Source organism: Chiloscyllium plagiosum, unplaced genomic scaffold (assembly GCF_037043375.1).
Source record: "Chiloscyllium plagiosum isolate Xiang-an unplaced genomic scaffold, Cpla_swu_hap1 HiC_scaffold_4, whole genome shotgun sequence".
NCBI classification, from domain to species: domain Eukaryota; kingdom Metazoa; phylum Chordata; class Chondrichthyes; order Orectolobiformes; family Hemiscylliidae; genus Chiloscyllium; species Chiloscyllium plagiosum.
Genome location: NW_028270142.1, coordinates 86,566,898 through 86,591,307, shown reverse-complemented (window position 1 = coordinate 86,591,307; position 24,410 = coordinate 86,566,898). Strand labels below are relative to the sequence as shown.

General features: G+C 38.3%; 1 protein-coding gene across 2 annotated transcripts in view; it reads right to left on the bottom strand.

Annotated features, from left to right (window-relative positions):
• Positions 1 to 24,410, bottom strand: part of klhl14 (kelch-like family member 14) — a 220,675-nt gene that overhangs the window by 16,231 nt on the left and 180,034 nt on the right. The window contains exons 6-7 of one of the 2 annotated variants that reach the window (XM_043688269.2): positions 22,712 to 22,902; positions 7,172 to 7,330 (exon numbers count right to left, since the gene is read on the bottom strand). In XM_043688269.2, coding sequence (XP_043544204.1) covers positions 7,172 to 7,330; positions 22,712 to 22,902 — 350 coding nt within the window. The remainder of the gene's footprint in view (positions 1 to 7,171; positions 7,331 to 22,711; positions 22,903 to 24,410) is intronic. The other variant, XM_043688270.2, reaches the window with a different exon arrangement.

Genomic DNA, 24,410 nt, shown 5'->3' with positions numbered 1-24,410 from the left:
TTCTGGGCACCACACTTCAGGTTACGAGAATGGTTCTGGGGTTGAAACACTGCCATTATGAGGAAAGTTGGAACGTTTTCTCCGAAGAAGAGAGCTTAAGGAAAGTTTTGATAGAAGTTTTCAAAATTGAGGGTTCTAGGTTGAGTAGATAGGGAGAGATTGTTCACACTTATAATTGGATCGAGACTCAGAAGATACAGATTTAAAGTGTTTGCTAAAGAAGCAAATGTGAGGTGAGAAAAGCCTTTCCACTCAGTGAGTTTTTAGGGTATGGAATACACGACCTGGAAGTGTGGTGAAGGCAAATTAAATTAAGGAAATCAGCAAGACCATGCATGATTATTTCTATTTAAACAAGGTGCATGGTTACAGAGAAAAGCCAGGAGATTGGCACTAAGCTAAAATGCTTAGTGTGCCAATACAAATATGATGGGCTGAATAGACTCCTTTTCCACTACAACAGTTGTGTGATACTTATGGACTTACAGAATTAAGCCAAATATTGAGTTGGATTAAATGATTAATTTGGCATATTAATAAATCAAGGGCTGCTCAAAATTCAAGAAACAGATCTTGTCTTGTATAGGTATAAGCACAATTTTATGCATTAACTTAGTAATAAACTAGTTCACAGTAACTGCAAAAAGGTCAAATTTCTACGTGCCATTGAAATGTTATTGTTAGCTATTTATTTACTTTCTGATTCTTACATCAACCCAACATTTTATTCACAAACTTTGGCGTGAGCATGTGTGATGAATTTTCAATTTTAAACAAGAAATAATTAGAAACAAAATGAGGAGAAATTGCCATGAGAGTTCTTTCATGCCTCCAAAAAACTTATTTTAAGACAATGTTAACAAAGAGGTATATGTTGTATTGACAAAGGTCTGACAGTACTCTTGTCTGGACAGGAAATGGTATGCCTATGAGAAGGGAGGGAACCTAATGAAGGAATCAATGAAAATTAGAAAACAAGAGGCAAAGAATTAAAACTTCTTTTGGCTTCCAGCTTAATAGATTACTTCATTATATTTATTAAATATATAGCTACAAGCAGCAAAGCAGCCCAATTTACATGTTCAGAAGCAGGTAACTGCTATTGTGAAGTGCATTATTGAATTTGGGACCAATTTTCATCTAATTGTTTAGATTATCTGATACTGGTATGTTGTTAGAAAAGAAGCAAAGGAACCAGCAAGAGGAGAAACATTTTTACACTAAGACGTAAGGAGCTGAAATGCACTACCAGAGATTTGCTGAGTTGTTCTTGCAAAGGGCCAATGTAACTGTCAAATGGCCTCCTTCTGTGCTGTAATTATTTTATGATTCTAAATTTTGCCAATATTGCAGGCTAGGGTGTAAGGATGTGGCACAAGTATAGAGGCTACTATTGACATATCTCATAGTTCTAATTTTTCTTGACCATGGTGCTGGTTATTACTAGGTTAATAGGAAAGAAAATAAAGAAACATATATTTTAGACTGGTTCTGGGATCCAAACAAAAAAGTTGATAGCCTTTTCAGTAGTGGAGAGAGGTATTCCTTTATACTGAATATGCTAGAGGCATCTGGATTGTCACACTCACTGACTGGGCTGTATCAATGTAAAATTAGCTTTTATTATTCTACTTGATCTCCCATCATGTTGCTGACAAGACATCAAATGAACTCAGATGGATTCACAAAAATGTATCATGTAAATTAAATCATATTAATTGCACTGGTTTCCCTTCCCAAGATTATTAATTAATTGAGAATATATCTACTCAGTGGAATGGGGTTTTTGTAAAATGTATTAATTACATGAAAACGGATGCTTTGATATTAATGTAGCCACTATTTAATCAAGTTGTATAAATTCATTAGTAAAATGAGTGGCTATGTAATATAAAAGGTTTGCTCCAAAAAAAAGGAAGTAGAACAAGACTAGACTAAATGTATTAATTAAATAAAAGGTAAACATGCAAGTAAGAAGTGAAAAAAACAAGTGATCTAATGTATTTTATTGTAACAAACATAATTTGAATAGATAATGAAAGAAACTTAATTCAGAATGGACTACTAATAAAGATATAAACTAGATAGATTAATTGCAGCAGAAATGGATCGATTTGATCTTGAACAATTGAGGCTAATGAAAATGGAGCACCATGGGAGCAGCAGATTTGAAGGCCATGTATTTTAATAGTGATGAAAGGGCAATAATTTCATTTTCAGTTAGCATTCAGGAGCTTTGAATTTTCCTTACATTAAGATTAGACTTCCATTCTCATTCACCGTATTTTTTATGCTGAGGAAGTGGTCACAGATCGAAGATGTCCAGCCACCTCTCAAAGAATGCCAGAGGTGAGTGAATGTGAGAGTTGATGGTTTAGAATGCTATCTCCATCTGCTGTGATACTGGATGTTCTTTATCTTAGTCATTGTGCACCTTAGTCATCAATTCTCACCCAATTCACTATCCATACACACCATGTGCCCTCTACATCTTCCATTGCATTCCCCATGCCCGAATTTCAAGTACTATCATATTAAGAACAAATGAGGCCTGTAATAACACTAGCAAGTCTTTTAAATAATCATGGGGAAACAAAAGTCAAGCATACAACATGCCCCTTGTTTCCTACAATCTCATAAAACCCGTCAGTGAAACATAGCCAGTACTCTGTTATTGAAAAGACCTTTAATTACCTTCATACCTTGCTAAAATAAACGCAGACATTGAAAAATCACTTCAAAGAAAGGAATAATTATTGCAACTCACAAAACTCACGATCAAACAAGCTAGTTTTGTGTAAACAGTCCCATATTGGGTTGAGACCATTTGGACAAACTCATAAATTATTCACATTGAGGCTATCTGATAAAACAGATGTCAGGTCATCTGTTCACCCTGCTTCAATTGTTACAATGAATTAAAGAGTTCTTCAAATCAACGTCCATGGCCCTTGACTGATATTTTCATGAAAATATAAGGAGGTCAATGTTTTCAAAGTGAATACTGAAATACGTGTCTTTATATTTTATCTGCATTTCAAATCTTTGCAGTATCATCATTACTAAGAGCTGGATTTTACACTCAGTCAGCAGGTCTAAAGGCAGGAGAATTGGACAGCTTACATACCACTTACGACTTCAATTATCTCTGAAGCAGGTGTGAGGCGAGTTGGCCCAAATGCCAGAGGGAATTCTGCAATTGTTGTAATATAACCAGTAATGGGAGAGGCAAACACCAAGTAGCAAGTTTGATTGGTTTACCTGTGTGGGTTCATGATGAGCAAGGGTGGGGGATTATCTAAGAGTGAAGTGTATCCTTATATAATTGGGCTCCAGCAACCTTTGGATGGCCATCAAGATTTTACCTCCCACCTAACCCAGTTTTCTCTTCCTTTATTGGTCTCTCAAACCCCATCCCCACCCAGAATCTGTCATTTGGACACTCAGTTAAATCCTGATCCAGTGCCACATGTTTCTTTCTCAATATTCTGGAGAGCTGCTGCAGCTCTCTGAGGTAGGACTTGCTGCAGAGGCATTTCCCCTCACGAGTTCCCTCTTGTTGACCTTTTAGCCAGGGGTTTGAAATCTGATGGTTAAGATTCAGTCCCAAGGTTCAGCGAATGCCAGGACATCATATCAATGTGAAAGTCAAAGCACATTAGAATTTGATTCCACACATTGTGGAATGCACTTTGTCCACGATAGAAAGGATTCAAATGCATTGGGAATCATGCTCAGCACAGGCCCACTTAAAGATTCTTTATCTTTTAAGGTCATTGCCTAATCAATCAATGCACTGAAAATATATTTAAAGCTGTATGAAAACCTTAAACAAATGAATAAATATTTAAAATGACATATCATAAACCATCTACACACCTTCTAAACCTTCCTGTCAAAGGTTTCTTGATACCACATGTCCTGCAAAACCTGACCTGACCCCATCAACAATTCTGGGAGTTCTGAAATGCCCACTCCTGCAATAGAGCTGACAAAGTTTGGTGTTTAATGTGGACTTGCTTTTGTGGACTCCTTATTCCATGCCTACAAAAAAATTAACAGCAATGGAGATGTGGAAGGAATTCTGCCATCAGGTTCTACCTGTTACTTTAAAAGCTAGTTCACCTCAGTTCTGGCATGGAGAAAGATCTGAAAAGCTGGCCCAAAGGTAAGAAGAGGGAAAGTACCAGTTGAAACAAGGAAATGAGAAAGGGAAGTTAGAGTCAATCTGTGCCTGGGCCTTTTTTTATGGAAGACTGGAGTTCTGCATTTCTGAAAGAAGATTTGAGTCAAGACTGCTTCATAAATGCAGGGGCATTTGTGATGAAACTATGGCTTTAAGAGGTATAGTTCTTCCTTTTTTTTGAAGAGAGGATTTGAGCCATAGGTACCTCCAAGCCAACAGAGTAAACAGGTTGTGAGGCCTTGGGTTTTTTACTTTAAAAAGTTGGAACAATAGAAGCAGCATGAATGGATGGGGTCAGGCTCCCACAGAACCATGGTTTAGTTTAGTTTTCAGTCATTATTGGGGTTTTGAAGTTGGCTGTGGAAACTGCCTCATTAGCAGCATTTAAAAGGCATTTGGACAAATACATTAATAAGAAATATTTAGAAGGATATAGGCCCAGTGCAGGGAATGGGATTAGTGTGGATAGACATATTGGTCGGTATGGACAGTTTGGGTCAAAAAAGCTGTTTCCATGCTGTAGGACTCTATGACTCTATCTCTCTCTATCTGTTGCAGCTAAAAGCTTGGGTTATCTTCCCGCTGCCAGAATCGCATGTGAGACAATCTGTTTTACTGACTTTGACATTGCATGTTTATGAGATTTTACTATATTGGAGCAGTTGCTGTTTAGAAGGTAAACAATTTATTATTCTGTTATGTTTTCCAATAGAGTTGAAATTAGACCAATTCTTCTTCTTTTTATTTGCATTTTAAGGACAAGAATAAAGCGAAGTAGTATGACCAATCAAATTATATCTGGAACACAACATCTTATACTTGCCTTTAAATAAGATAAAAGTTAGGCTCTAGGCTATCTCATTGATATATTAGCAATGTGCTAGGTCTGGTGCATAATACATTCATCCATTCTGACAGTTCTTTCAAAGTACAGAACTGTTGGGGAAATGCAATCTGTGCCCTCCTTTCCTAGCAGCCAGCTGCTTTATTCTGACAGTTAAAAGCTCTGAGAGACACTTCGACAATTGCTGTCCAAGAGTAAGTACGTGAGATAAGGTTGATGTTAGTGTGTTAGAAAGGCTGGATTCCAGGTGGGTAGGGGTTAGGGTGCCAGGTAAGTTGTGTTTTAAGTCGCAGGATGAGGGAAAGGTATCAGATCCTAGTGGGAATGGGGTGGTTGAGAATGATGGGAATGGTCATGTTTCAGTTCTGTGGGGTTTGGGTTCCCAAGAGGTCTGGATGGTGAGTTGCTGAGGGACGTCAGATCAGGTTCCTGGGGTGTAAAAGATCTGCAGTTTGAGAGTACGGTAAGTATGGTGTCAATTTAATTGTTACTCAGGAGTTAGACTATGTATTTAATAGTCTAACATTTCCTGAGTAACTATTTTATTTAGTTTCATCTCAAACATCTAATGTGACAGATTTTTATGAAGACTTTTAAAGAGTCTAGGCATAATTGAATTTCTCAGGCAATTCCTTTGGAGAGTGCTGTGATGGGGATTCCTATGCACAACTTGGATTTGTACCCACATAATGACTGCCTGACCAGAGGAAAATATGCCCAAATGTTTTTAATCTGTAAATAAGCTCCAATTTCATTGACAGGTAAGTGGAAACATTGTTGCTTGAAGACCCAAAAGAAAGGTGGGTGAACCTGACTACCTGGTGCCACAGTGCCACCAGTCATGGGAGTTCTGTAAGTTCAATATAACAGATAGATAGGGTTTTCATGGTATTTTGAAACTCTGAAAGGGCTTCAGTAGTTTTTTTTTTCCCCATTAGAATGCATATACACAAAGAGTTTTCATTATTGCCATAAAATCACAATGGTAACATCAGCATAACTAGAAGTAAAGTTTATAGATGCGATGTGTTTGTTGTCTTAATGAGTATATAGAGCTAGGAATAAGTTTTGAGCCAGAGCTCATTACTTTATCTTATCATCTGGTCACATGCAAAAGTACAGCTGATATCATAACAGCATAAATATACTACAACCTATTTCAACCTTGTACCAATCTTTGACTAGAAGCAAGACAACAAGGAAAATTTATAACTTCTTTGACTTTGTGGTAAGTCTGCATTTTTTTGAAGTGTTGGAAAAGGACTGTTATGAATCTATATCAATTCTAGAAGGATTGATTTTCTGTGTCCTGGCAACCTTTAACCTGGAAACATTACTAACAAGAAGAAAGTTAACATACAGACACACTGTGTGACCAGACAAAAAGTGCTGTCACAGGGGAAGAACATTGAAGGCATATATAGAAGCAGCTGTATATTTAAAAAGGACAGAAAGTTGAAGATGGGGGTAGAGCAGTGATTGTTAATTCCATTCCTATGCTTTAGTTTTGCTTGAGTTGAGCAGACCATTTAATAACATTCATTAAAGGATTAAGTAAAGGTGTCTCTGGGAATCTGTGTCATCAAATACCATCATGAACCTAGCACAGGAGATTCCATAGGATTGTGCCATTTGGGTGATGACTGTTTCCAGTGGACTTGGACAAAAGGAAACTATTATTGCAGGTGATTTAAGGGCAAATAACATTTGATTGAGAAAAATAATAGATCTAATATACAAGAGACCAAGTTGGAAAACCTGTGATATTGGACGTGGTGCCAGATTTGAATGGGGAGTGATATGAATTCTTACAATCTCATGAAAAGTCTTTATTCTCTACAATTCTATTTATAATTCATATTTCATAATGATCATGAATTGCCAGTTATGTCATGTTTGCTTTACATTGAATCTGATTCATATTCTAGTATAGTTACAAAATCATGTAATCTGTCCATTTGAGAATGGCTTGCTAAATTCAATTATTTTTGTTTATTGTTTCTCCACAACAATGGGTATAAGCTTTACATTGTCTGATTTCTGTATAAAACTGCCTGACCTACAAATGGGCTTCTAATATGGTGATCTATCCCATATTTAATATCTGTTCTAAATCCAGTACCTTTTCATTAGTAACACACCTTTTAAATGGTTTCCCCCAATGGCATACAGACGATCATTCACTACAGCCAGAACATGAATAGCCCGTTTGGTGTTCATATCCTGTTTTCTGGCCCACACATCCATTAACGGATCATAGCAGTAGAGCCACGATACATATTCACCATTGTGAACACCTCCTGCAAGTAACAATAAACATTTAAACTGTTATTATTGTACAATTTATGATTTCCTATATGTTTTGCTAACTGAATGTACATGTTAATTGAATGATAGGAATATGAAATTTAGGTGTATGTTCCCAGGAATATACTGAGTAATATTATTATAGGAACATTGAACACTCATCAAATTTCTCTCCAAACTAATTTAGAAGAAGTGCTTGGTTACTTAAGAATAACAAGTTAATACCATTGTTAAATTGTGATGACAGTAATTTAATCTGAACATCTTTATAAACACAGTGGGATGGATACCCTGAATAGAGTATTCATTAAGGGTGCCAGATAAATCTTTAGCTGCTTCAACTGAACTTTTCATCAAGGAATTGCTTCAAATTTCCACTATGCCTCGGAGTTAATTATGTCTATGTTTTGCTCACTGAACAGACATATTTCAACTAGTTTTGATCATAGCCTTTGCATTATCAACTCTCTCCGGCAATTGCACAAGCTATTGCATAATTGAATTAATCATTTTTTTGTTGAGTATCCAAGGAAAAGTCAGAGTTCAAACTCATGAATTTAAAAATATTTATTCTTCCTAAACCCATTGTCAGCAGAATTCTAAATAATGTTAAAGTTAGCTATGCAAATTATTAATGAATAGAGTCAAGTGATAAAATAAATAATGGAGGCTAAAAAGCAGGTCAGTTATTTCACAGTAATTCAGTTTCAAAATTATGCTTGAGATCAGTATCTGTGATTGATATAAATAGGTGAGATTAATTTAGGATTAGGGTTCCTAGATAACTGAGAATTTAACAGCCTTAGAGAACTATTCTATTGATTAGATGAAATCTACATCCTTGTATTTAGCAATGATTTCAGAGATGATATAAACTCAACTTTATGAACTAGTAACTTGACTTCTCTCTTTCTGGGTAGGATGTTTTTAGCCTTCTGAAATGACAAAATAGGGAAACTCATATTTGCAGAAATGTTATTCACTTGCCCTTGATCCTTTGCTTCCAGGTAAATACACTTTGCTTGATGATAGTTCTATAGCTGGCTTAAATCTTACCTTCCTTGATTTCAGAATACATCTGATTGTATCTGGCTGGTACAGCAGTATATTCATAACTTCTGTAAACTTTCTAATTCTGTCAGAGAGACACACTTTCCAATTTTACAAAGACAATTTCTCCATATATCAATATCTCCACCTTTTACTATGACAATTACAGAGGATAATAGGATTATGAAATAATGTCAGTTGTCGAGATCTGACTCAAATAAGGGGAGAATTGGCCACTTAACATGCTTACCTTAAATGTGCCCAGGAAAGAAAGGCAAGAGATAAAGGGGGCAGGATGACATAATTGATCAACGATACTGCTACAGCTCCATTATATATTTTAGGCCACTAGGTTGTGGGAAGAAGTCAAAGGAAAACATTTTGAGCAAATTGCAACAATTCTAAGGACTTTAGAATAGTGATTATAAGGAACAGCAATTACTATAAGACAAACTTGGAAAATAGCAATGAAAAATGTAGAGAGAGGAAATATTTTTTTAAAATGTGGACAGACTAACTTTTTTGTTCAGTACGTTTCCAGTCAAATGAGGATGGATACAATGGTGGAACTAGTTGTGTGGAATGAAATGGAGCATGTTTCATTGGGGGCTTATTTGGGAACTGGCGATTACACTATAATTGTGGAAAAGAACAAAGACAAATCTCTTGAGAATATTTAACTGGAGAAGAGATAGTTTCAGTGCTTTGAACAAACGTTTGCCCAAGTTGGGTTACAAACTAAGATTGACGGCTAACGCAGCAAGTGAGCAAGAGAAGGCCTTCACGGAGATGCTAATTTGAGTATAGATCAGATACATTTCCTGAGAGGAAAGGAAGGTCACTAAAAGCAAGAATCCTTTGGAAGTCCAGTTTCAGTAGGCCATCCCTTGCTCACTTGCTGCGCTAGCTGCCAATCTTAGTTTGCAACCCAACTTGGCCAGATGTTTGTCCAGTTTTAATAGTCATTTTTAAAAAGAATTCAATTGCTTGGATGTTAGTAATATGTTATCTATACTAAGCATGACATCTCATTTTTATACTATCGCATAGTTACTGTGACATTTGAAGCCTTCTGTTCTTTATGGACAAATGCAATAAATTCATCATTACCTTAGCCATGCCCTTTAAGTTACTTCTGGACAAGTCAGATCCTAGATTGAAATCTGGTTTAGCAGAGTTTTTTTATTTTGTTTGGTTTTAATTAGTTTTATTAAATTTAGTTTTAAAACACGTGCATGCAAAGCAGCAGATTTTACTTTAACAAAACATGTTCTGTATAAAAAAAAGTATAAAATAGAAAACCAAACTATTTACATATAAAATCACAGGATCATAGAATTTACAGTGCAGAAGGGGCGTTTAGATACATGTATCTGTACTGGCTACCCAGCTGGTCCTATTTTCCAGCTCTATCTCTGTAACCCTCTTAAGTTCATCACTTTCTATTATATGCAGGTCTTTTTGAAACCTCCTACAGAATTCACCTCCACTATTGTCCCAGGCAGCACATTCCAAATCCTAACAACTCTCTGATTAAAGACGTTTCTCCTCATTTCACTCCTAGCTCTGTTGCTGACAGTCTTGAAATTGTGACCTCGAGTTACTGACATACCAACTAATGGAAACAGAATATCCTTCTTTACCCTACCAAAATTGTTCAAAATTCTGAACACCCCAGTAAGGTCACCTCTTAATCTTCCTGCTCTGAGGAGAATAAGTGCAATTTCTCTAATATTTCCTTGAATCTAAAATCTTGGTATCATTCTAGTAAATTCTAACCCTAACCCTAAGCCTAACCCTCTCCAGGGCTTTTTAACATCCTTCCTTAAATAAGGTGCCCAGAACCAAATGCAATGTACTCCAAATGTGGTCTGACCAATGATTTGTAGAGATGTAGCATCACTTCCTCACTTTTATATTCTATAATTATACTTATAAATCCAAGGATCCAATAAGCCCTCTAAACAACTGTTTCAACTTACCTGGCTATCTTCAAAGAACTATGATTGTGAACCCCGTGATCTCTCCGCTCCTGTACTCCCCTCAAAGTCGTACCATTGAATCTGTATTGACTCTCTCCTGCCAAAATGCAGTACCTCACATTTCATTGCATTGACATTCATCTGACAGGTGAACTGGCCAATTTGTCAATGTCCCTCTGAAGTTGCTAAGCATCACCCTCATAATCTACTATTCTCCCGAGCTTAATGCGATCTGCAAACTGAAAGATTTTGCCCTCAACATGCATTTTTAAGTCGTTTATACAAATCAGAACACGGTTCCCTGGGGAACACTGCTCTCAACTCATTGAGAAATTCCCATCCATACTTATCCTCTGTTTCCTATCTTTTAGCCAACTATTAATTCATGCTGCCAAGGACCGGTTAATCACAAACACTTATAATTTGCTAACCAACCTGCCATGCAGTGCCATTTCAAATGCTTTCTGAAAGTCCTAATATACAACATTCACAGACCTATCCTTGTCCACTACCTGTGTCACTTCATCAAAGAACTCAATCAGATTTGTCAGGCAAATTCTGCCCTTAACATAGCCATGTTCACTGTGTAGCATTAGCTTATTTTTGTCTAAGTGTATATTTACCTTATCCCATATTATGGCCTCAATGGGTTTTCCCACTATTAATGTCAAGCTGACAGATTTGTTATTTCCTGCATTATTCTTTGCCCCTTTCTTAAACAATAGCGTCACATCTATAATCTTCCACTCGCCTGGGACTAATCCTGTGTTCAGAGAGGCTTGGAAAATTTATTTTAATGGTTCCACAATTTGTTCCCTTATCCCTCTCAGCAATTTAAGTTGCATCTCATCCGGGCCTGGTGACTTCGCCACCTGCAGTGCTGTCAGCCTTTTTAGCACCTCTTCTTGATCTATCACTATACTTCTTAGTTGCTGCACACCTAGGTCATTGTCATCATTTTCTAATTTGGTAAATATAGAAGCAAAACACTCACTTAGTAACTCTGCCATGCCCTTTTCTTCAATGAGCCTTACCCTGCTTCTTCCTTACGGGCCCCATTCTATCCCTCACTAATCTTTTACTATAATCTTCACTATCCTTCACAACAGTATCTGACCTGCAGATTTCCATAATCTGCCTACAAATGCTGTCTTCTACTTCCTCCCCACTATATGAAGATCTATGATAAACACTCAACAAGGTCACTTCTCCTTTCCTATTTTTCAGCTCCAACCATATAGATTCTAATTTAGGAATTGCATTTCATTCAAGGCAATGATACTATCTTTGATCAAGACTGTTAGACCTCCTTTTTTAAGCAATCTTTCTCCTAAAAACCCTATTACCCAGGTTGTAAATTACTGAGTCCTGTCTGGCTTGAACTACATTTCTGTCAGTGCTATGCTGTCAGATACCCCTAGACCAATTTCTGCTTCAAGTTCCGTGATTTTGTTGTGATACTCCATGCGTTTACATACATAACTCTGTCCTATCTATTTCCTGTCCAGTGGAAGGGATCATTTCTTTGTTTACTGTACTAAATTTAAAGATTTTAAAACACACAGTAACATACAATTTCATGAATCTAAAAAAGATGTATTTTACAGTATTCATATTGGAGAGGGCATTCTATCGAGTTTAATTTAACTGTGGCTTCAATTTTGCACCTTACTGGAGCATTCATACAACTGGCCTTAGACTGAACAGTTTCAGATAACACCCTAAGGGTTGTAACCAAACATTCTTGGTTTGTAACTTTTGAACTAAACTGATTACACTGTGTAATCCATTTCATAAAGGTTTTGAGCCACCTGCTTTCATTAGGAGCAATTATTTTACACATCCAGCTTTTTTTATGCATCTAACTTCAGCTAATCCTTCTGCAAAATCCAAAAGCTTTATTTCAAGCTACCGTTGTTTTCCATAATCAAAAGGAAAAACTATCAATCGCTGACCTTCTAAATTCAAAGCATAACTGTGTACTTCGTTTCTCATAACAACTATCCCAATGTAAACAAATTCCCGTTTGCTCCAAGAACCATCTCTCAGTCTTTTTTCAATAATAAATCACAATGGCTACAGAAATACCTACAAGTTAATTTCAGACACAAAGACCAAAACCATATGCCACTTGCTCCAATCCAACCTCTAAACTAAATGATATTAAAATACGTATAAATCACACATATTACTTCCCAACTCATTTTGTGAATTTTACATTACCCATTGACTGAGTATTTAACAAAACTCAAAATGAATTGTCCTCCCCGGTGTAGTGCTTGTGGCCTCATCACTTAATAAAGGGAGCTGCAGAGAAACCAGTTTACCATAAATGGGGTGTGAATAGCCACTATTCATCTTCCAGTGTGCAGTAATGGATTCTACCTTCAAATCATTTGTATCTGCAATAGAGATATTGATCATATGCTTACATAACAAATCTTATTACTCCAAGACCCAGCCAGAAACAAGGCAGTCTGGAAACTAACAGAATAAAACAGGGATCGTTCTCCAGGAAAAAGAATAGAACTCTGTCTCACCACCCAGGCACTGTGAGAGAGGGAAAAAAGCTGAGTTAACATTTCGAGACTTGAGACTCTTCATTGAAAGAAATTCTGAGAACAGCTGAGTTTTGCCAGCAATATCTGTCTTTCTTTAGTTTTTGAGTGAGAGAGGCACTCATTTATTTTCGCCTACAAAGATTCACCTCTGCAGAAACTTGGCTACAGCTTTGTCTGGAAACCCAGAGAATCCCAAATTTAATTATTCTGAAGGAAAACCACAACAGATAACACATCCAGGCCTGAAATGTATACATCTTAAAGGATTGAAATTTAAACACATGATTTTCTTCTTGTATTTCTGTTAATAATTTAAATGCACATTACATATCTAGAATCCATCTTTGCTCATTGTGTCTGCCTGTGTGGATGCGCAGAGTTATTTGAAATGTTATGCATTCAGTTCCTTCCAAGCTGCAGCTGGTGATTTTTGCAAAATCTCATTCACATCTTGCATAAGTGAAGCCATTGACTCTGTTTACTCATGAAAGCCAACCACATCTTATTAGCAGATGCCATGAATTGAAAAACTTCATGGAGACACTGCAATTCCTTGAAATGGTGCCACAGCAATCAAGTAATCTATTGGAGGATGGACTGTTGAATTATCCAATATCGTTAGGTTTTTTTTTTATTCATTTATGGGAGCTTTGCTGGCAAAGGTAGCATAGTAACTCACCAAGACTTCTTCAACAGCACCTTCCAAACCTGTAACCTCTATCACCAACGAGGACAAGAGCAGTAGAGAAACTATCTGAAAGTTCTACATACCACCCTCACTTATTACTATATTCCTGTATCATCATTATCACTGGGTCAAAATTCTAGAACTCTCTTCCTAGCAGAACTGTGGTTGTTCCTATACTACAAGGACTGTAGCTGTTCAAAAAGGTAGCTCAGTACCATCTTCTTCAGACCAATTAGAAATGGCAATAAATTCTGTTCAACCAGTGAAGCCCAAAATCCATAAACAAATAAAAAAAAGGCTTGTTTAACAGCCATCATTACTTATTATTCAACATGGTAAAAGCTAACAATGCATCAGACAAGACTTCACACAACACCTTGAGAGAGAACCAAAGCCCAGAAGTCATATGATGCTACATCCATACCCAATGATGTAGCCTATCTAATGAAGATATACTCATTAATCCTTTACACTGTGTTCGGGGGCTCCAGTGAGGATCCTCATTCTGAGGCCTAATGTGTTCCTAGTAGCATTGCCAGTACTGGAAAGCTGTCAACCTCTGACTGGCCAAAAAAACTTCAGAGGCAGGACATCTGCAATGCAGAAGAAATCCTTGCTGGCATTCCCTCTGCTGGAACACCGCAGCAGCTAGTAAAACAACTTGATTGTGACTTAATTCCAATGGGACTCAAAAACATGGTCAAAACATGGGTTCCACCTGTTCTGCAACCATCAGATAGATCCATGTTGTATATAGTAAATTGTGCCAGTCTAGTCAGGACAAGGATTGTAAAATTTGACATTACTGTCTACTCTGCTACGTCTGCTTTAAAATGGAATTCTGATATTTAGCTCCATTCACAGTGAGGCTTCTTTTCAATGTCTTTCTTTTACAGTGCAGTACAGATCACGAGCAGAATAAATTCACCTCAATGTCATGATGATCCACCTAAGCTCACCCAAGGTTTTATAATAAATTTATTCAGTGAATTTCCTGATTGAGTGCTTGCAGTGAGGAACTTGTAGGATGTGTTGATCAGTATTTAATTCTCTGCTCACTTAAACTGATAATAGAATCAAAAGATACAGCACAAAAGGCAAGAACAATTCAGCTGGTCCTACCTTTTCTCAATTTTCATGCAATTCTTTCCCCCTTCATATAATTACCTAACTCCATTTGAAAATCTTGATTGAATCTGCCCAGTCTCCCTTTCAGACAGTACGTTCCAAATTGTAATTGCACAACGCATAACATTGTTTTTCCACTTGCTAGCTTTGGCTCTTCTCCCAAAATCTTAAAGTGAATTCTCTTGTTTTGTGATTCTTCTGTCAATGGGAACTGTTTCAATTGACTGTCTCTAGAAGCCTCATGATTTTGAATAACTCAACAGTTTTTTTATAATTCCTGGCACGAGGATATTACTACTAAGGCAACTTTTATTGACTATCTCACATTGTCCCCGAGAAGGTGGTGGTTAGCACCTTCTTCAACCATGGGAGAGTAGGTACATATACAGGGACATTAGCAAGTAGCTTCCAGGATTTTCACCCAGCAACTGTGAAGGAACAGTGATATAGTTCCATGTCAGGATGGTATGTGGCTTGGAGTGGAACTTTAAGATGAAGGTGCTTCCATTCATCTGGTACCTGTGTTGTTCTAGGCAGTAGAGATTGCCAATTTGGAAGTGTTGTAGATGAAGCCTTGGTGAGTTTCTGCATTGCATCTTGTAGAAGGCACATGGCTTGTGATTGAGGTACGTTCTGGTTTATCCGATGGGTCTAGTGTGTTGCTTTATTATCACTGGTAGAGATAAACTGCTGGAAAGACTTACCGGGAAAACGCGCTTGTTTTATATAGGGGAGTATATTTTATTGCATGGTAACATCACAAACGGATTTCTTTAATCTCACAAGTGTTTATTATGGAAGATGACTGCACTTTTACAACACATGCTTTTTTCCTTGCAGTATCCTGGATTTCTGGATCAGCCAATTGTTTATGGTTTGAACTGGCGTTTACTTTTGGATGTTCAAGCCATGTGTTTCTTTTTTTTAAAACTATATTCCGAATCTATGAACATTGTTTTGGTATCCATGAAGTTCTATGCAGCTCATTTCCATTTTATACATGCAAATCTTTACTTTCAATCTGTTTATGTATCTACATTCTTCAGCTTCTTCATTAAGTTGAATGCTTTCATTCTTTTTGGTGAACTAGTCATTTTCACATCTTCAGTCGCATTACTGTAGATTGTTGATCACTTAGCAGCACCTCTGTCATTGGCACTGACAATTCAGCGATCGAAATGCTCTTTGCTGATGATAGGAATGGGAATATTTCAACAGTGTGCAAAATCTACTTCCTGTTGACAGCATGAAATAATTCTGTTATTTCAACATAGGTCATCTCAATGTCAGTATGGGTCTAGGAAATCCAATGAACTATTCTGACATGTTGTCTGAACATGTTTGTTTTTGATCCACATGTTCTCAAGGAATTAGTCAAACTCCTTCTGTTAATGCAAGAATATTGAGGCCAAGTCACACATGTTGGCTCAAAAGTGAGAAGAGTTGATTGCAAATGACATAAACATTTTCAACTTTCATAGAATCCCTACAGTATGGAAGCAGGCCATTTAGTCCATCAAGTTCACACAGACACTCTGAAGAGAGTACCACTCTATCCCTGCAATTCCCACAGCTAATCCACCTAGCCCATGCATCCCTGCACAGCACAGGGCAATTTAGAATGGCCATCCACCAAACCTGCACATCTTTGGACTGTGTGAGGAAACCAGAGTACCTGGAAGAAACCCATGTAAACACAGGGAGAACATTCAAACTCCACACAGACTGTCACCCAAGGTTGGAATCAAACCTGGGTCCCTCATGCTGTGAGGCAGCAGTGCTAACCACTGAGCCACTCTGCCACCCCATATGCTGTTTGTGTTGCACAGTTACTTGCAGCATGCCCTTAATTTTAGGATTCATTCCACAAAAATTAGATTTTCACCTTATATCCTCGTAACATCGGTTTCTTCAGCTATGGTATCTAATTGGCCAGGAGAGTGACAGTTGTTTCCTTATCAACCTTAAAATTAACAAGACGTCCATTGATTTAAATAAAAATCTATGAAACCTGAGTTGTATGATTCACTAATTTCAGTTTACTGTCTAAATTCCCTTCAGAATGCTAAGATTTTTTTTTCCTAAAGGAGGTATATCACCTAATCATTAATTCAATTATTCATGGATTTGCCTGAAAGCTGAAACTTTCTGTTAAATCTTGTTTGTTCAACAATTTTATTTGTCCTCAGACTGAAGTAATTACCAGAAGCTTTTTAAAACATCGTGAAAACTATCTGTGGCTTCTTTAGTATTTTGATGATTTTTCATGTCATTCGCTGTTGAAAGAAATAGTGCATTAATTTGGTCATCCTTAGATTTATTATTAATTTTGAAACAATTCTATATCTCAAGAAATGTTATGTCCACTATGTGAAATCCCATGTCATTTTTTGCCCACCTCTGACATTGAATCTTTTTTGGAAGTGTTTTTTCATCTATTTCTTCTTTTTATGTTTGTTTATTCTTATTCTTGTAAAGCTGTTCTAAATTTCTAGCTTCTCCATTAGTTTGTGGTCGTTTGTCTAAAAGTTTGATTCATCCACTAAATCAGTGCTGTTTAAATGCAGTAATCTTAAAGTGTCTTCAAACTCTTACACTCTAGTATTGAAATTTTGCAGTATTTTCTTTATCTGCAAGCTTTTAAATTCTACATTTTGGCAACAGCATGAAATTCTTCCAATGAAGCATTTAATTCAGTTAACTAGCAAATCTGTACTGTGTTACTTCTTTCAAGCTTGAATTGTATTACATGGGATATTGTATTGATGTAATGCTTATATGAGTTTTCCTGCTTTTCTAATGATTGAAATGGTGGTTTTTCTGCTTCTATTGGTTTCCCCCAACCCCAGCAAATGTGGCCAAGTTGAAAGTACCTCACTGTTTTCAGGTCAAAATGAATGTTCTCTTGCCTTTCATGGCTCAAAGCACGTGTCCTTTACATTTAAAAAAAAATTGGTATTTTGGTTGCAGGTTGAAAATTTAAACTGTGAAGTTTATATGTCCCAATCTTCTAATAGTATTAATATTCTTCTAAACTTCCTCTTTTGTTATAGTCTTTCTTCAAATCATTTAACTTTGCCCTTTTTGTCCCTTTAAATAGACTGTACTTTAAGATTACTGCATTTAAACAGCACCAGTTTAGTGGATGAATGTAAGCTTTTAGACAGAAGACCACAAACAATGTAGAGAAGCTAGAAATTTAGACTGCACTTCTTGTCTGATACAGACGTTGCTGGAAAAGCTCAGCAGATGTCGGATGTAAGTTAAATCAGGAGCTGAAATTGGCCTGTCGGAAAGATGTCACTACAGTTGTTATGGGGGATTTTAACATGCAGGTAGACTGGGAGAATCAGGATGGTATTGGGCCACAAGAAAGAGACTTTGTGGAGTGCCTCAGAGATGGATTCTTAGAGCAGCTGGTGCTGGAGCCGACCAGGGAGAAGGCAATTCTGGATCTGGTATTGTGTAATGAACCAGAATTGGTCAGAGACCTCGAAGTGAAGGAGCCATTGGGAAGTAGTGACCATAATACAATAAGCTTCAATCTGCAATTTGAGAGGGAGAGGGTACAGTCGGAAGTGACAGTACTTCTGTTGAATAAAGGGAATTATGGAGCTATGAGGGAGGAGCTGGCCAAGGTTCAATGGTGCAATACCTTAGCAGGGATGACATTGGAGGAACAATGGCGGATATTTCTGTGTATAATGCAGAAGTTTCAGGATCAGTTCATTCCTAAAAGGAAGAAAGATCCCAGGAGGAGGCATGGGCAGCCGTGGCTGATGAGGGAAGTAAAGAAACATATAAGGTTAAAAGAGAAAAAGTAGAACATAGCTAAGATAAGTGGGAAAACTGAGGACTGTGAAGCTTTTAAAGAGCAACAGAGGATTACTAAGAAGGAAATACGCAGAGGAAAAATGAGGTACGAAGGTAAACTGGCCAATAATATAAAGGAGGATAGTAAAAGCTTTTTTAGGTATATGCAAGGCAAAAAAATGGTTAGGACAAAAATTGGGCCCTTGAAGACAGAAACAGGGGAATATATTACTAGGAACAAAGAAATGGCAGAGGAATTAAATGGGTACTTCAGATCTGTGTTCACTTGGGAAGACACAAGCAATCTCCCTGAGGTAACAGTGGCTGAAGGACCTGAACTTAAGGGAATTTATATTTGCCAGGATTTGGTGTTGGAGAAGCTGTTCGGTCTGAAGGTTGATAAGTCTCCGGGGCCTGATGGTCTGCATCCCAGGGTACTGAAGGAGGTGGCTCGGGAAATCGTGGATGCGTTGGTGATTATTTTCCAGAGTTCAATAGATTCGGGGTCGGTTCCTGAGGATTGGAGGGTGGCTAATGTTATACCACTTTTTAAGAAAGGTGGGCGAGAGAAAGCAGGTAATTATAGACCAGTTAGTCTGACCTCAGTGATGGGAAAGATGCTGGAGTCTATTATAAAGGATGAAATTACTGCACATCTGGATAGTAGTAACAGGATAGGACAGAGTCAGCATGGATTTATGAAGGGGAAATCATGCTTGACTAATCTTCTTGAATTTTTTGAGGATGTAACTATGAAGTTGGACGAGGGAAATCCAGTAGATGTAGTGTACCTGGACTTTTAAAAAGGTTTTGATAAAGTCCCATACAGGAGGTTAGTGAGTAAAATTAGGGTGCATGGTATTGGGGGCAAAGTACTAGATTGGATTGAAAATTGGTTGGCTAATAGGAAACAAAGGGTAGTAATAAACGGCTCCATTTCGGAATGGCAGGCAGTGACCAGTGGGATACCGCAGGGATCCGTGCTGGGGCCACAGCTTTTTACAATATATGTTAATGATATAGAAGATGGTATCAGCAATAACATTAGCAAATTTGCTGATGATACAAAGCTGGGTGGCAGGATGAAAAGTGATGAGGATGTTAAGAGATTACAGGGCGACCTGGGGAGTGGGCAGATGCATGGCAGATGCAGTTTAATGTGGATAAATGTATGGTTACCCACTTTGGTAGCAAGAACAGGAAGGCAGACTACTACCTCAATGGAATCAATTTATGTAAAGGGGCAGTACAGAGAGATCTGGGTGTTCTTGTACACCAGTCAATGAAGGCAAGCATGCAGGTACAGCAGGTAGTGAAGAAGGCTAACAGCATGCTGGCCTTCATAACAAGAGGAATTGAGTATAGAAGCAAAGAGGTGCTTCTGCAGCTGTACAGGGCCCTGGTGAGACCACACCTGGAGTACTGTGTGCAGTTCTGGTCTCCAAATTTGAGAAAAGACATTCTGGCTATTGAGGGAGTGCAGCGTAGGTTCACGAGGTCAATTCCTGAATGGCAGGATTACCTTACGCCGAAAGACTGAAGCGACTGGGCTTGTATACCCTTGAGTTTCGAAGACTGAGAGGGGATCTGATTGAGACGTATAAGATTATGAAAGGATTGGACACTCTGGCAGTAGGAAACATATTTCCACTGATGGGTGAGTGCCGAACCAGAGGACACAGCTTAAAAATACGGGGTAGACCATTTAGGACAGAGCTCAGGAGAAACATTTTCACCCAGAGAGTGGTGGCTGTGTGGAATGCTCTGCCACAGGGGGCAGTAGAGGCCCACTCACTGGATTCATTTGAGAAGGAGTTGGATAGAGCTCTCAAAGATAGTGGAATCAAGGGTTATGGAGATAAGGCAGGAACAGGATACTGATTAGGAATGATCAGCCATGATTATATTGAATGGCGGTGCAGGCTCGAAGGGCTGAATGGCCTACTCCTGCATCTATTGTCTATTGTCTATTGTCAGATCAGGAAGCATGTGCGAAGCAAAAACAAAGTTAACGTTTCGATCCAGTGACCCTCCCTCAGAACTGATGGTAGCTAGGAGAATGTCAGGTTACCTGCAGAAGATAGGAAGGGGGGGGGGGGGAGAGAGATAAGCAGTAAATGATAGATAGTGATATATTCCAAAGAGAGAGAACAGTTTGGACAGACAGAAGAGTCGATAATGATCTGGCTGGGAGGATGCATAGCTGTAATTGGGACTGTTAGTAACTAACAATAGGTAGCGTGGAGTGGCAGATTATGTGATAATTTTGTGTGTGCGCGCGCATGTGTGTGTATACGCACACGTGCATGCACGTCTCCAGTAAAATGAAGGAATTGAAAGAAAACCAGTTGTTTCTTCCCACAAAAGTTGCTATAAGATGTTGCTTTTAACCATTCAGTCAGAGATGTTATAATTTGTAAACAAGCCCCACTGTGAAGAAGAAGTAAAAGAACCATGAAGGAAAAGCTGGGAAAACTAAAGGATTTACCAAACAAAAGGAACCCATCCCTAAGGACTGATACCATTGAACTGTTTTACAGTATTTTTATCCCCTCCACCCATAATGACTTTTTTTTGTCTGTCCGAATGTGAGTAGAAAGGGTTTCTTAGAAGGGGAAACAAGGAAAATTATAAACTAACAGTTCATAATTGTTTACCTGTGAATGGAATCTATTTATGTGTAATAAATAGTAATTGGTGTAAGTACAGAAACTTGCTTTGTGTTTTCTGTTAACTTAGATCTGTCAGAGTTAAACTGAGGAATTGCAAGCTTTATGTTCAATAGCATCTACCTGACAATGTGGGAACATAGTCAGGTATGTCCTGTGTCCAACAAAAAGGACATATCTAACTCAGCCAAATACATTCCATCCCTCTACTCTCGATTATCAGTAAAGTGATGGAAGGTGTTACCAACAGTTCTTTCAAACAGTATCTACTCAGCAATAACCTGTTCAGTAAAGCCCAGTTTGGGTTCTGCCAGGGCCACTCTGCTCCTGACCTCATCACAGCCTTGGTTCAAACTGCGACAAAACAGCTGAATTCCAGAGGGGAGGTGGAAGTCACATCAAGACTGCATTTGACTAAGAATGGCATCAAGGAGTCCTGGCCAAACTGGAATCAATAGCAATAAATGTTTAAAAAAAACTGCTGGTTGGAGTCATACCTGGTACATAGGAAGGTGGTTGTTGGAGGTCAGTCATCCCATTTGGTTGGCACCATATATACAAACATCAATTTTTTTAATACAATGCTCAAAGTGTACCACCAATGTGCAGCAGTGTGTACCACTTACAAGGTGCACTGCAAAAATTCATTAATACTCCTTTGACAGCAGCTTCCAAACCCACAACCACCACTATCGAGAAGGACATGGGCAGATGATACACAGCAACACCACTGCCTGCAAGTTCCTTCCAAATCACTCACCACCCTGACTTGGAAATATGTCATCTTTGGTGTCACTGGATAAAGACTGTGGAACTCCCTCCCTAAAGGCATTGTGGGTGTTCCTACACCAAATGGTTCAAGAAGGCAGCTCAGCATCCTGTCCTCAAGGGCAATGAAGGATAGGCAATAAATGTTGGCTCAGCCAGTGAAACTCACATCCTATGAATGAATAAAAAAATAAGGATTCAGAGAAGACAAGTTGACCTTTGCAGTTGGCAACTCTTTTGGCTATTTTTGAACATTAGGGGACGGCGGACCTGATCCCAGTTTGTGCTCTGGAATGCAAACCTGATCTTTTAGGCTGCTTCTCCTGAGATAAGTGTGCAAACCAGGAACTTACCCAAGACTGCACTCCCAGTTAGCATTTCTGGTTGACAAGTGGTCATCTATCCACAGGTACTGTCTGACCTGTGATCATTTTGATTAATTTCTGCTTTTGTTTTCTTTATCTGCTGGTCTTTGGCTGGTTTGAAAGGTTAAAAAAAATCAAATAATTTAAAACAGAATGTAGTGAATTAGCAGTGCAGAATGCAGTGAAACACCAGCTGAATCCTGCCTATCAAAGATTAATTTATGGTGCAGCAACTTTACTGAGAGACAGGAGTAAGAACAATAAAGGAAGTAAATCAGCACCTTTAAACAATTTCTTAATTTAAAATTCAATCAGCAGGAAAATAATTAATCTAAAATTGTAAAAGGTACCTGATATGTAAATCTTTCCATTGTGTACTGCACCAGCATGTGCTGCCAGGGGCTGAGGAAGAGAGGACAAGTAGCACCATTCATTGGCTTCCAGATTGTAACATTCAACACTTGACAAATAACCTGTTTCGTTCCTTCCACCAATCGCGTACAAATGTTTATCCAGAAAGCAGGCATAAAAACTTGCTCGCCTACAATACAATTAAAAATCAGATTATAAAACACCTATCAGAAAGACGTATTATTTTCTGATTTTAAATGTAAATGGTCATAAATCCATGTGCTGCTGGTTGGTAATGTTTCCCATTAGTAATGTGAATTTAGAAGACTGGAAGATTGCCAGTCAGCTGCTCATTCTGAGAGTCAAACAACCCATAACATTTGAAGCTCTCAATCTCATGGAAGTGAGATTTCCTGCTTCAAATGGATTCAGGCTGGCACATCATCTGCTGGGACTATAGCACAACAGTGGTTTATAAGAATTTTGTGGGACATGCATTCCTATTCATTCTGGTGATTCATTAACTGTGTTGCCTCAGCCACTCTGTTATGGTAGAAATTTGTACATTTTCATCACACTTTGGGAAGCTTCTGATTGCCCGTTTAGGTTTCTTGCTTATATTTTGTTCTTCCCCCAAATCCTGGAACATCACTCTTGCCACCAAACAGCATTATAGCTATGCAGACAGCTGATAGATGGCAGCGGTTCTCAAAGGCAGCTTACCTCACCACGCTCTCAGGGGTAACTAAAAACGGCCAATAAATACTGGCTCAGCCAGTACTGCCCACATTCCTTGAGCAAGTAAAAGTTAAGTGGAAATTTATCAGTGGGTGTAATTTAATGTTCTTCCCTATAGTGAGACTACTGGCAGAGTTGTTTAATCCGGCTGGAGAATGATGGCTGGGGACCCCACTAACTTCCTGTCTCTCTTCAATTATTGTCCATTTGAGGGTCTCATCCCGCCACCGTTGGTATTCACCAAGCAGTAGGTGGGGAGCTTGCTATTTGCTATTAAAAAGTAAACCTTGATGGGAGGCACCTGAAGAATAAGTGATAAAACAACAGGGAGTAACTTTAACTGAGTTAAACAACCATCATTGGTGGCCTCAAAACTGGACTAGCAGACTCATTGCTCACTTAAAGCCAACACTGCAGCTGTTTTTAAAGGATCTATAGCTGGCTGTCCAAATCATCAAGGAGGAAAAAGTGAGGACTGCAGATGCTGGAGATCAGAGCTGAAAATGTGTTGCTGGAAAAGCGCAGCAGGTCAGGCAGCATCCAAGGAGCAGGAGAATCGACGTTTCGGGCATGAGCCTGAAGAAGGGCTCATGCCCGAAATGTCCAAACCATCAGCCTATATCAGATAAAAGTCATTTTTAAAACTGTTAGAACATAAGAAATATGAGCAGGTGTAAGCCATAGGGCCCTTTGAACTTGCTAAGTCATTTAATAAAGCATAGTCAGGTTATGCCTGAACCATACTGCCTTCTTGCCTCTGCCAGAATGAAGTTCTAGACAGAAAGGTTCATGGTCAAGCTTCTCACCTTATCACCAATTGAGGTCTTTAAGCAGACATCAATGACTTGCAGCCTAAGTCCTCTATAATACTGGGACTCCAGGGTGTCTTTCTAATAGCAGACATGGTCTCCTTATTGAGCAAGTGTTGCAAACTAATAATTTAGAAGATACAGCATGGTC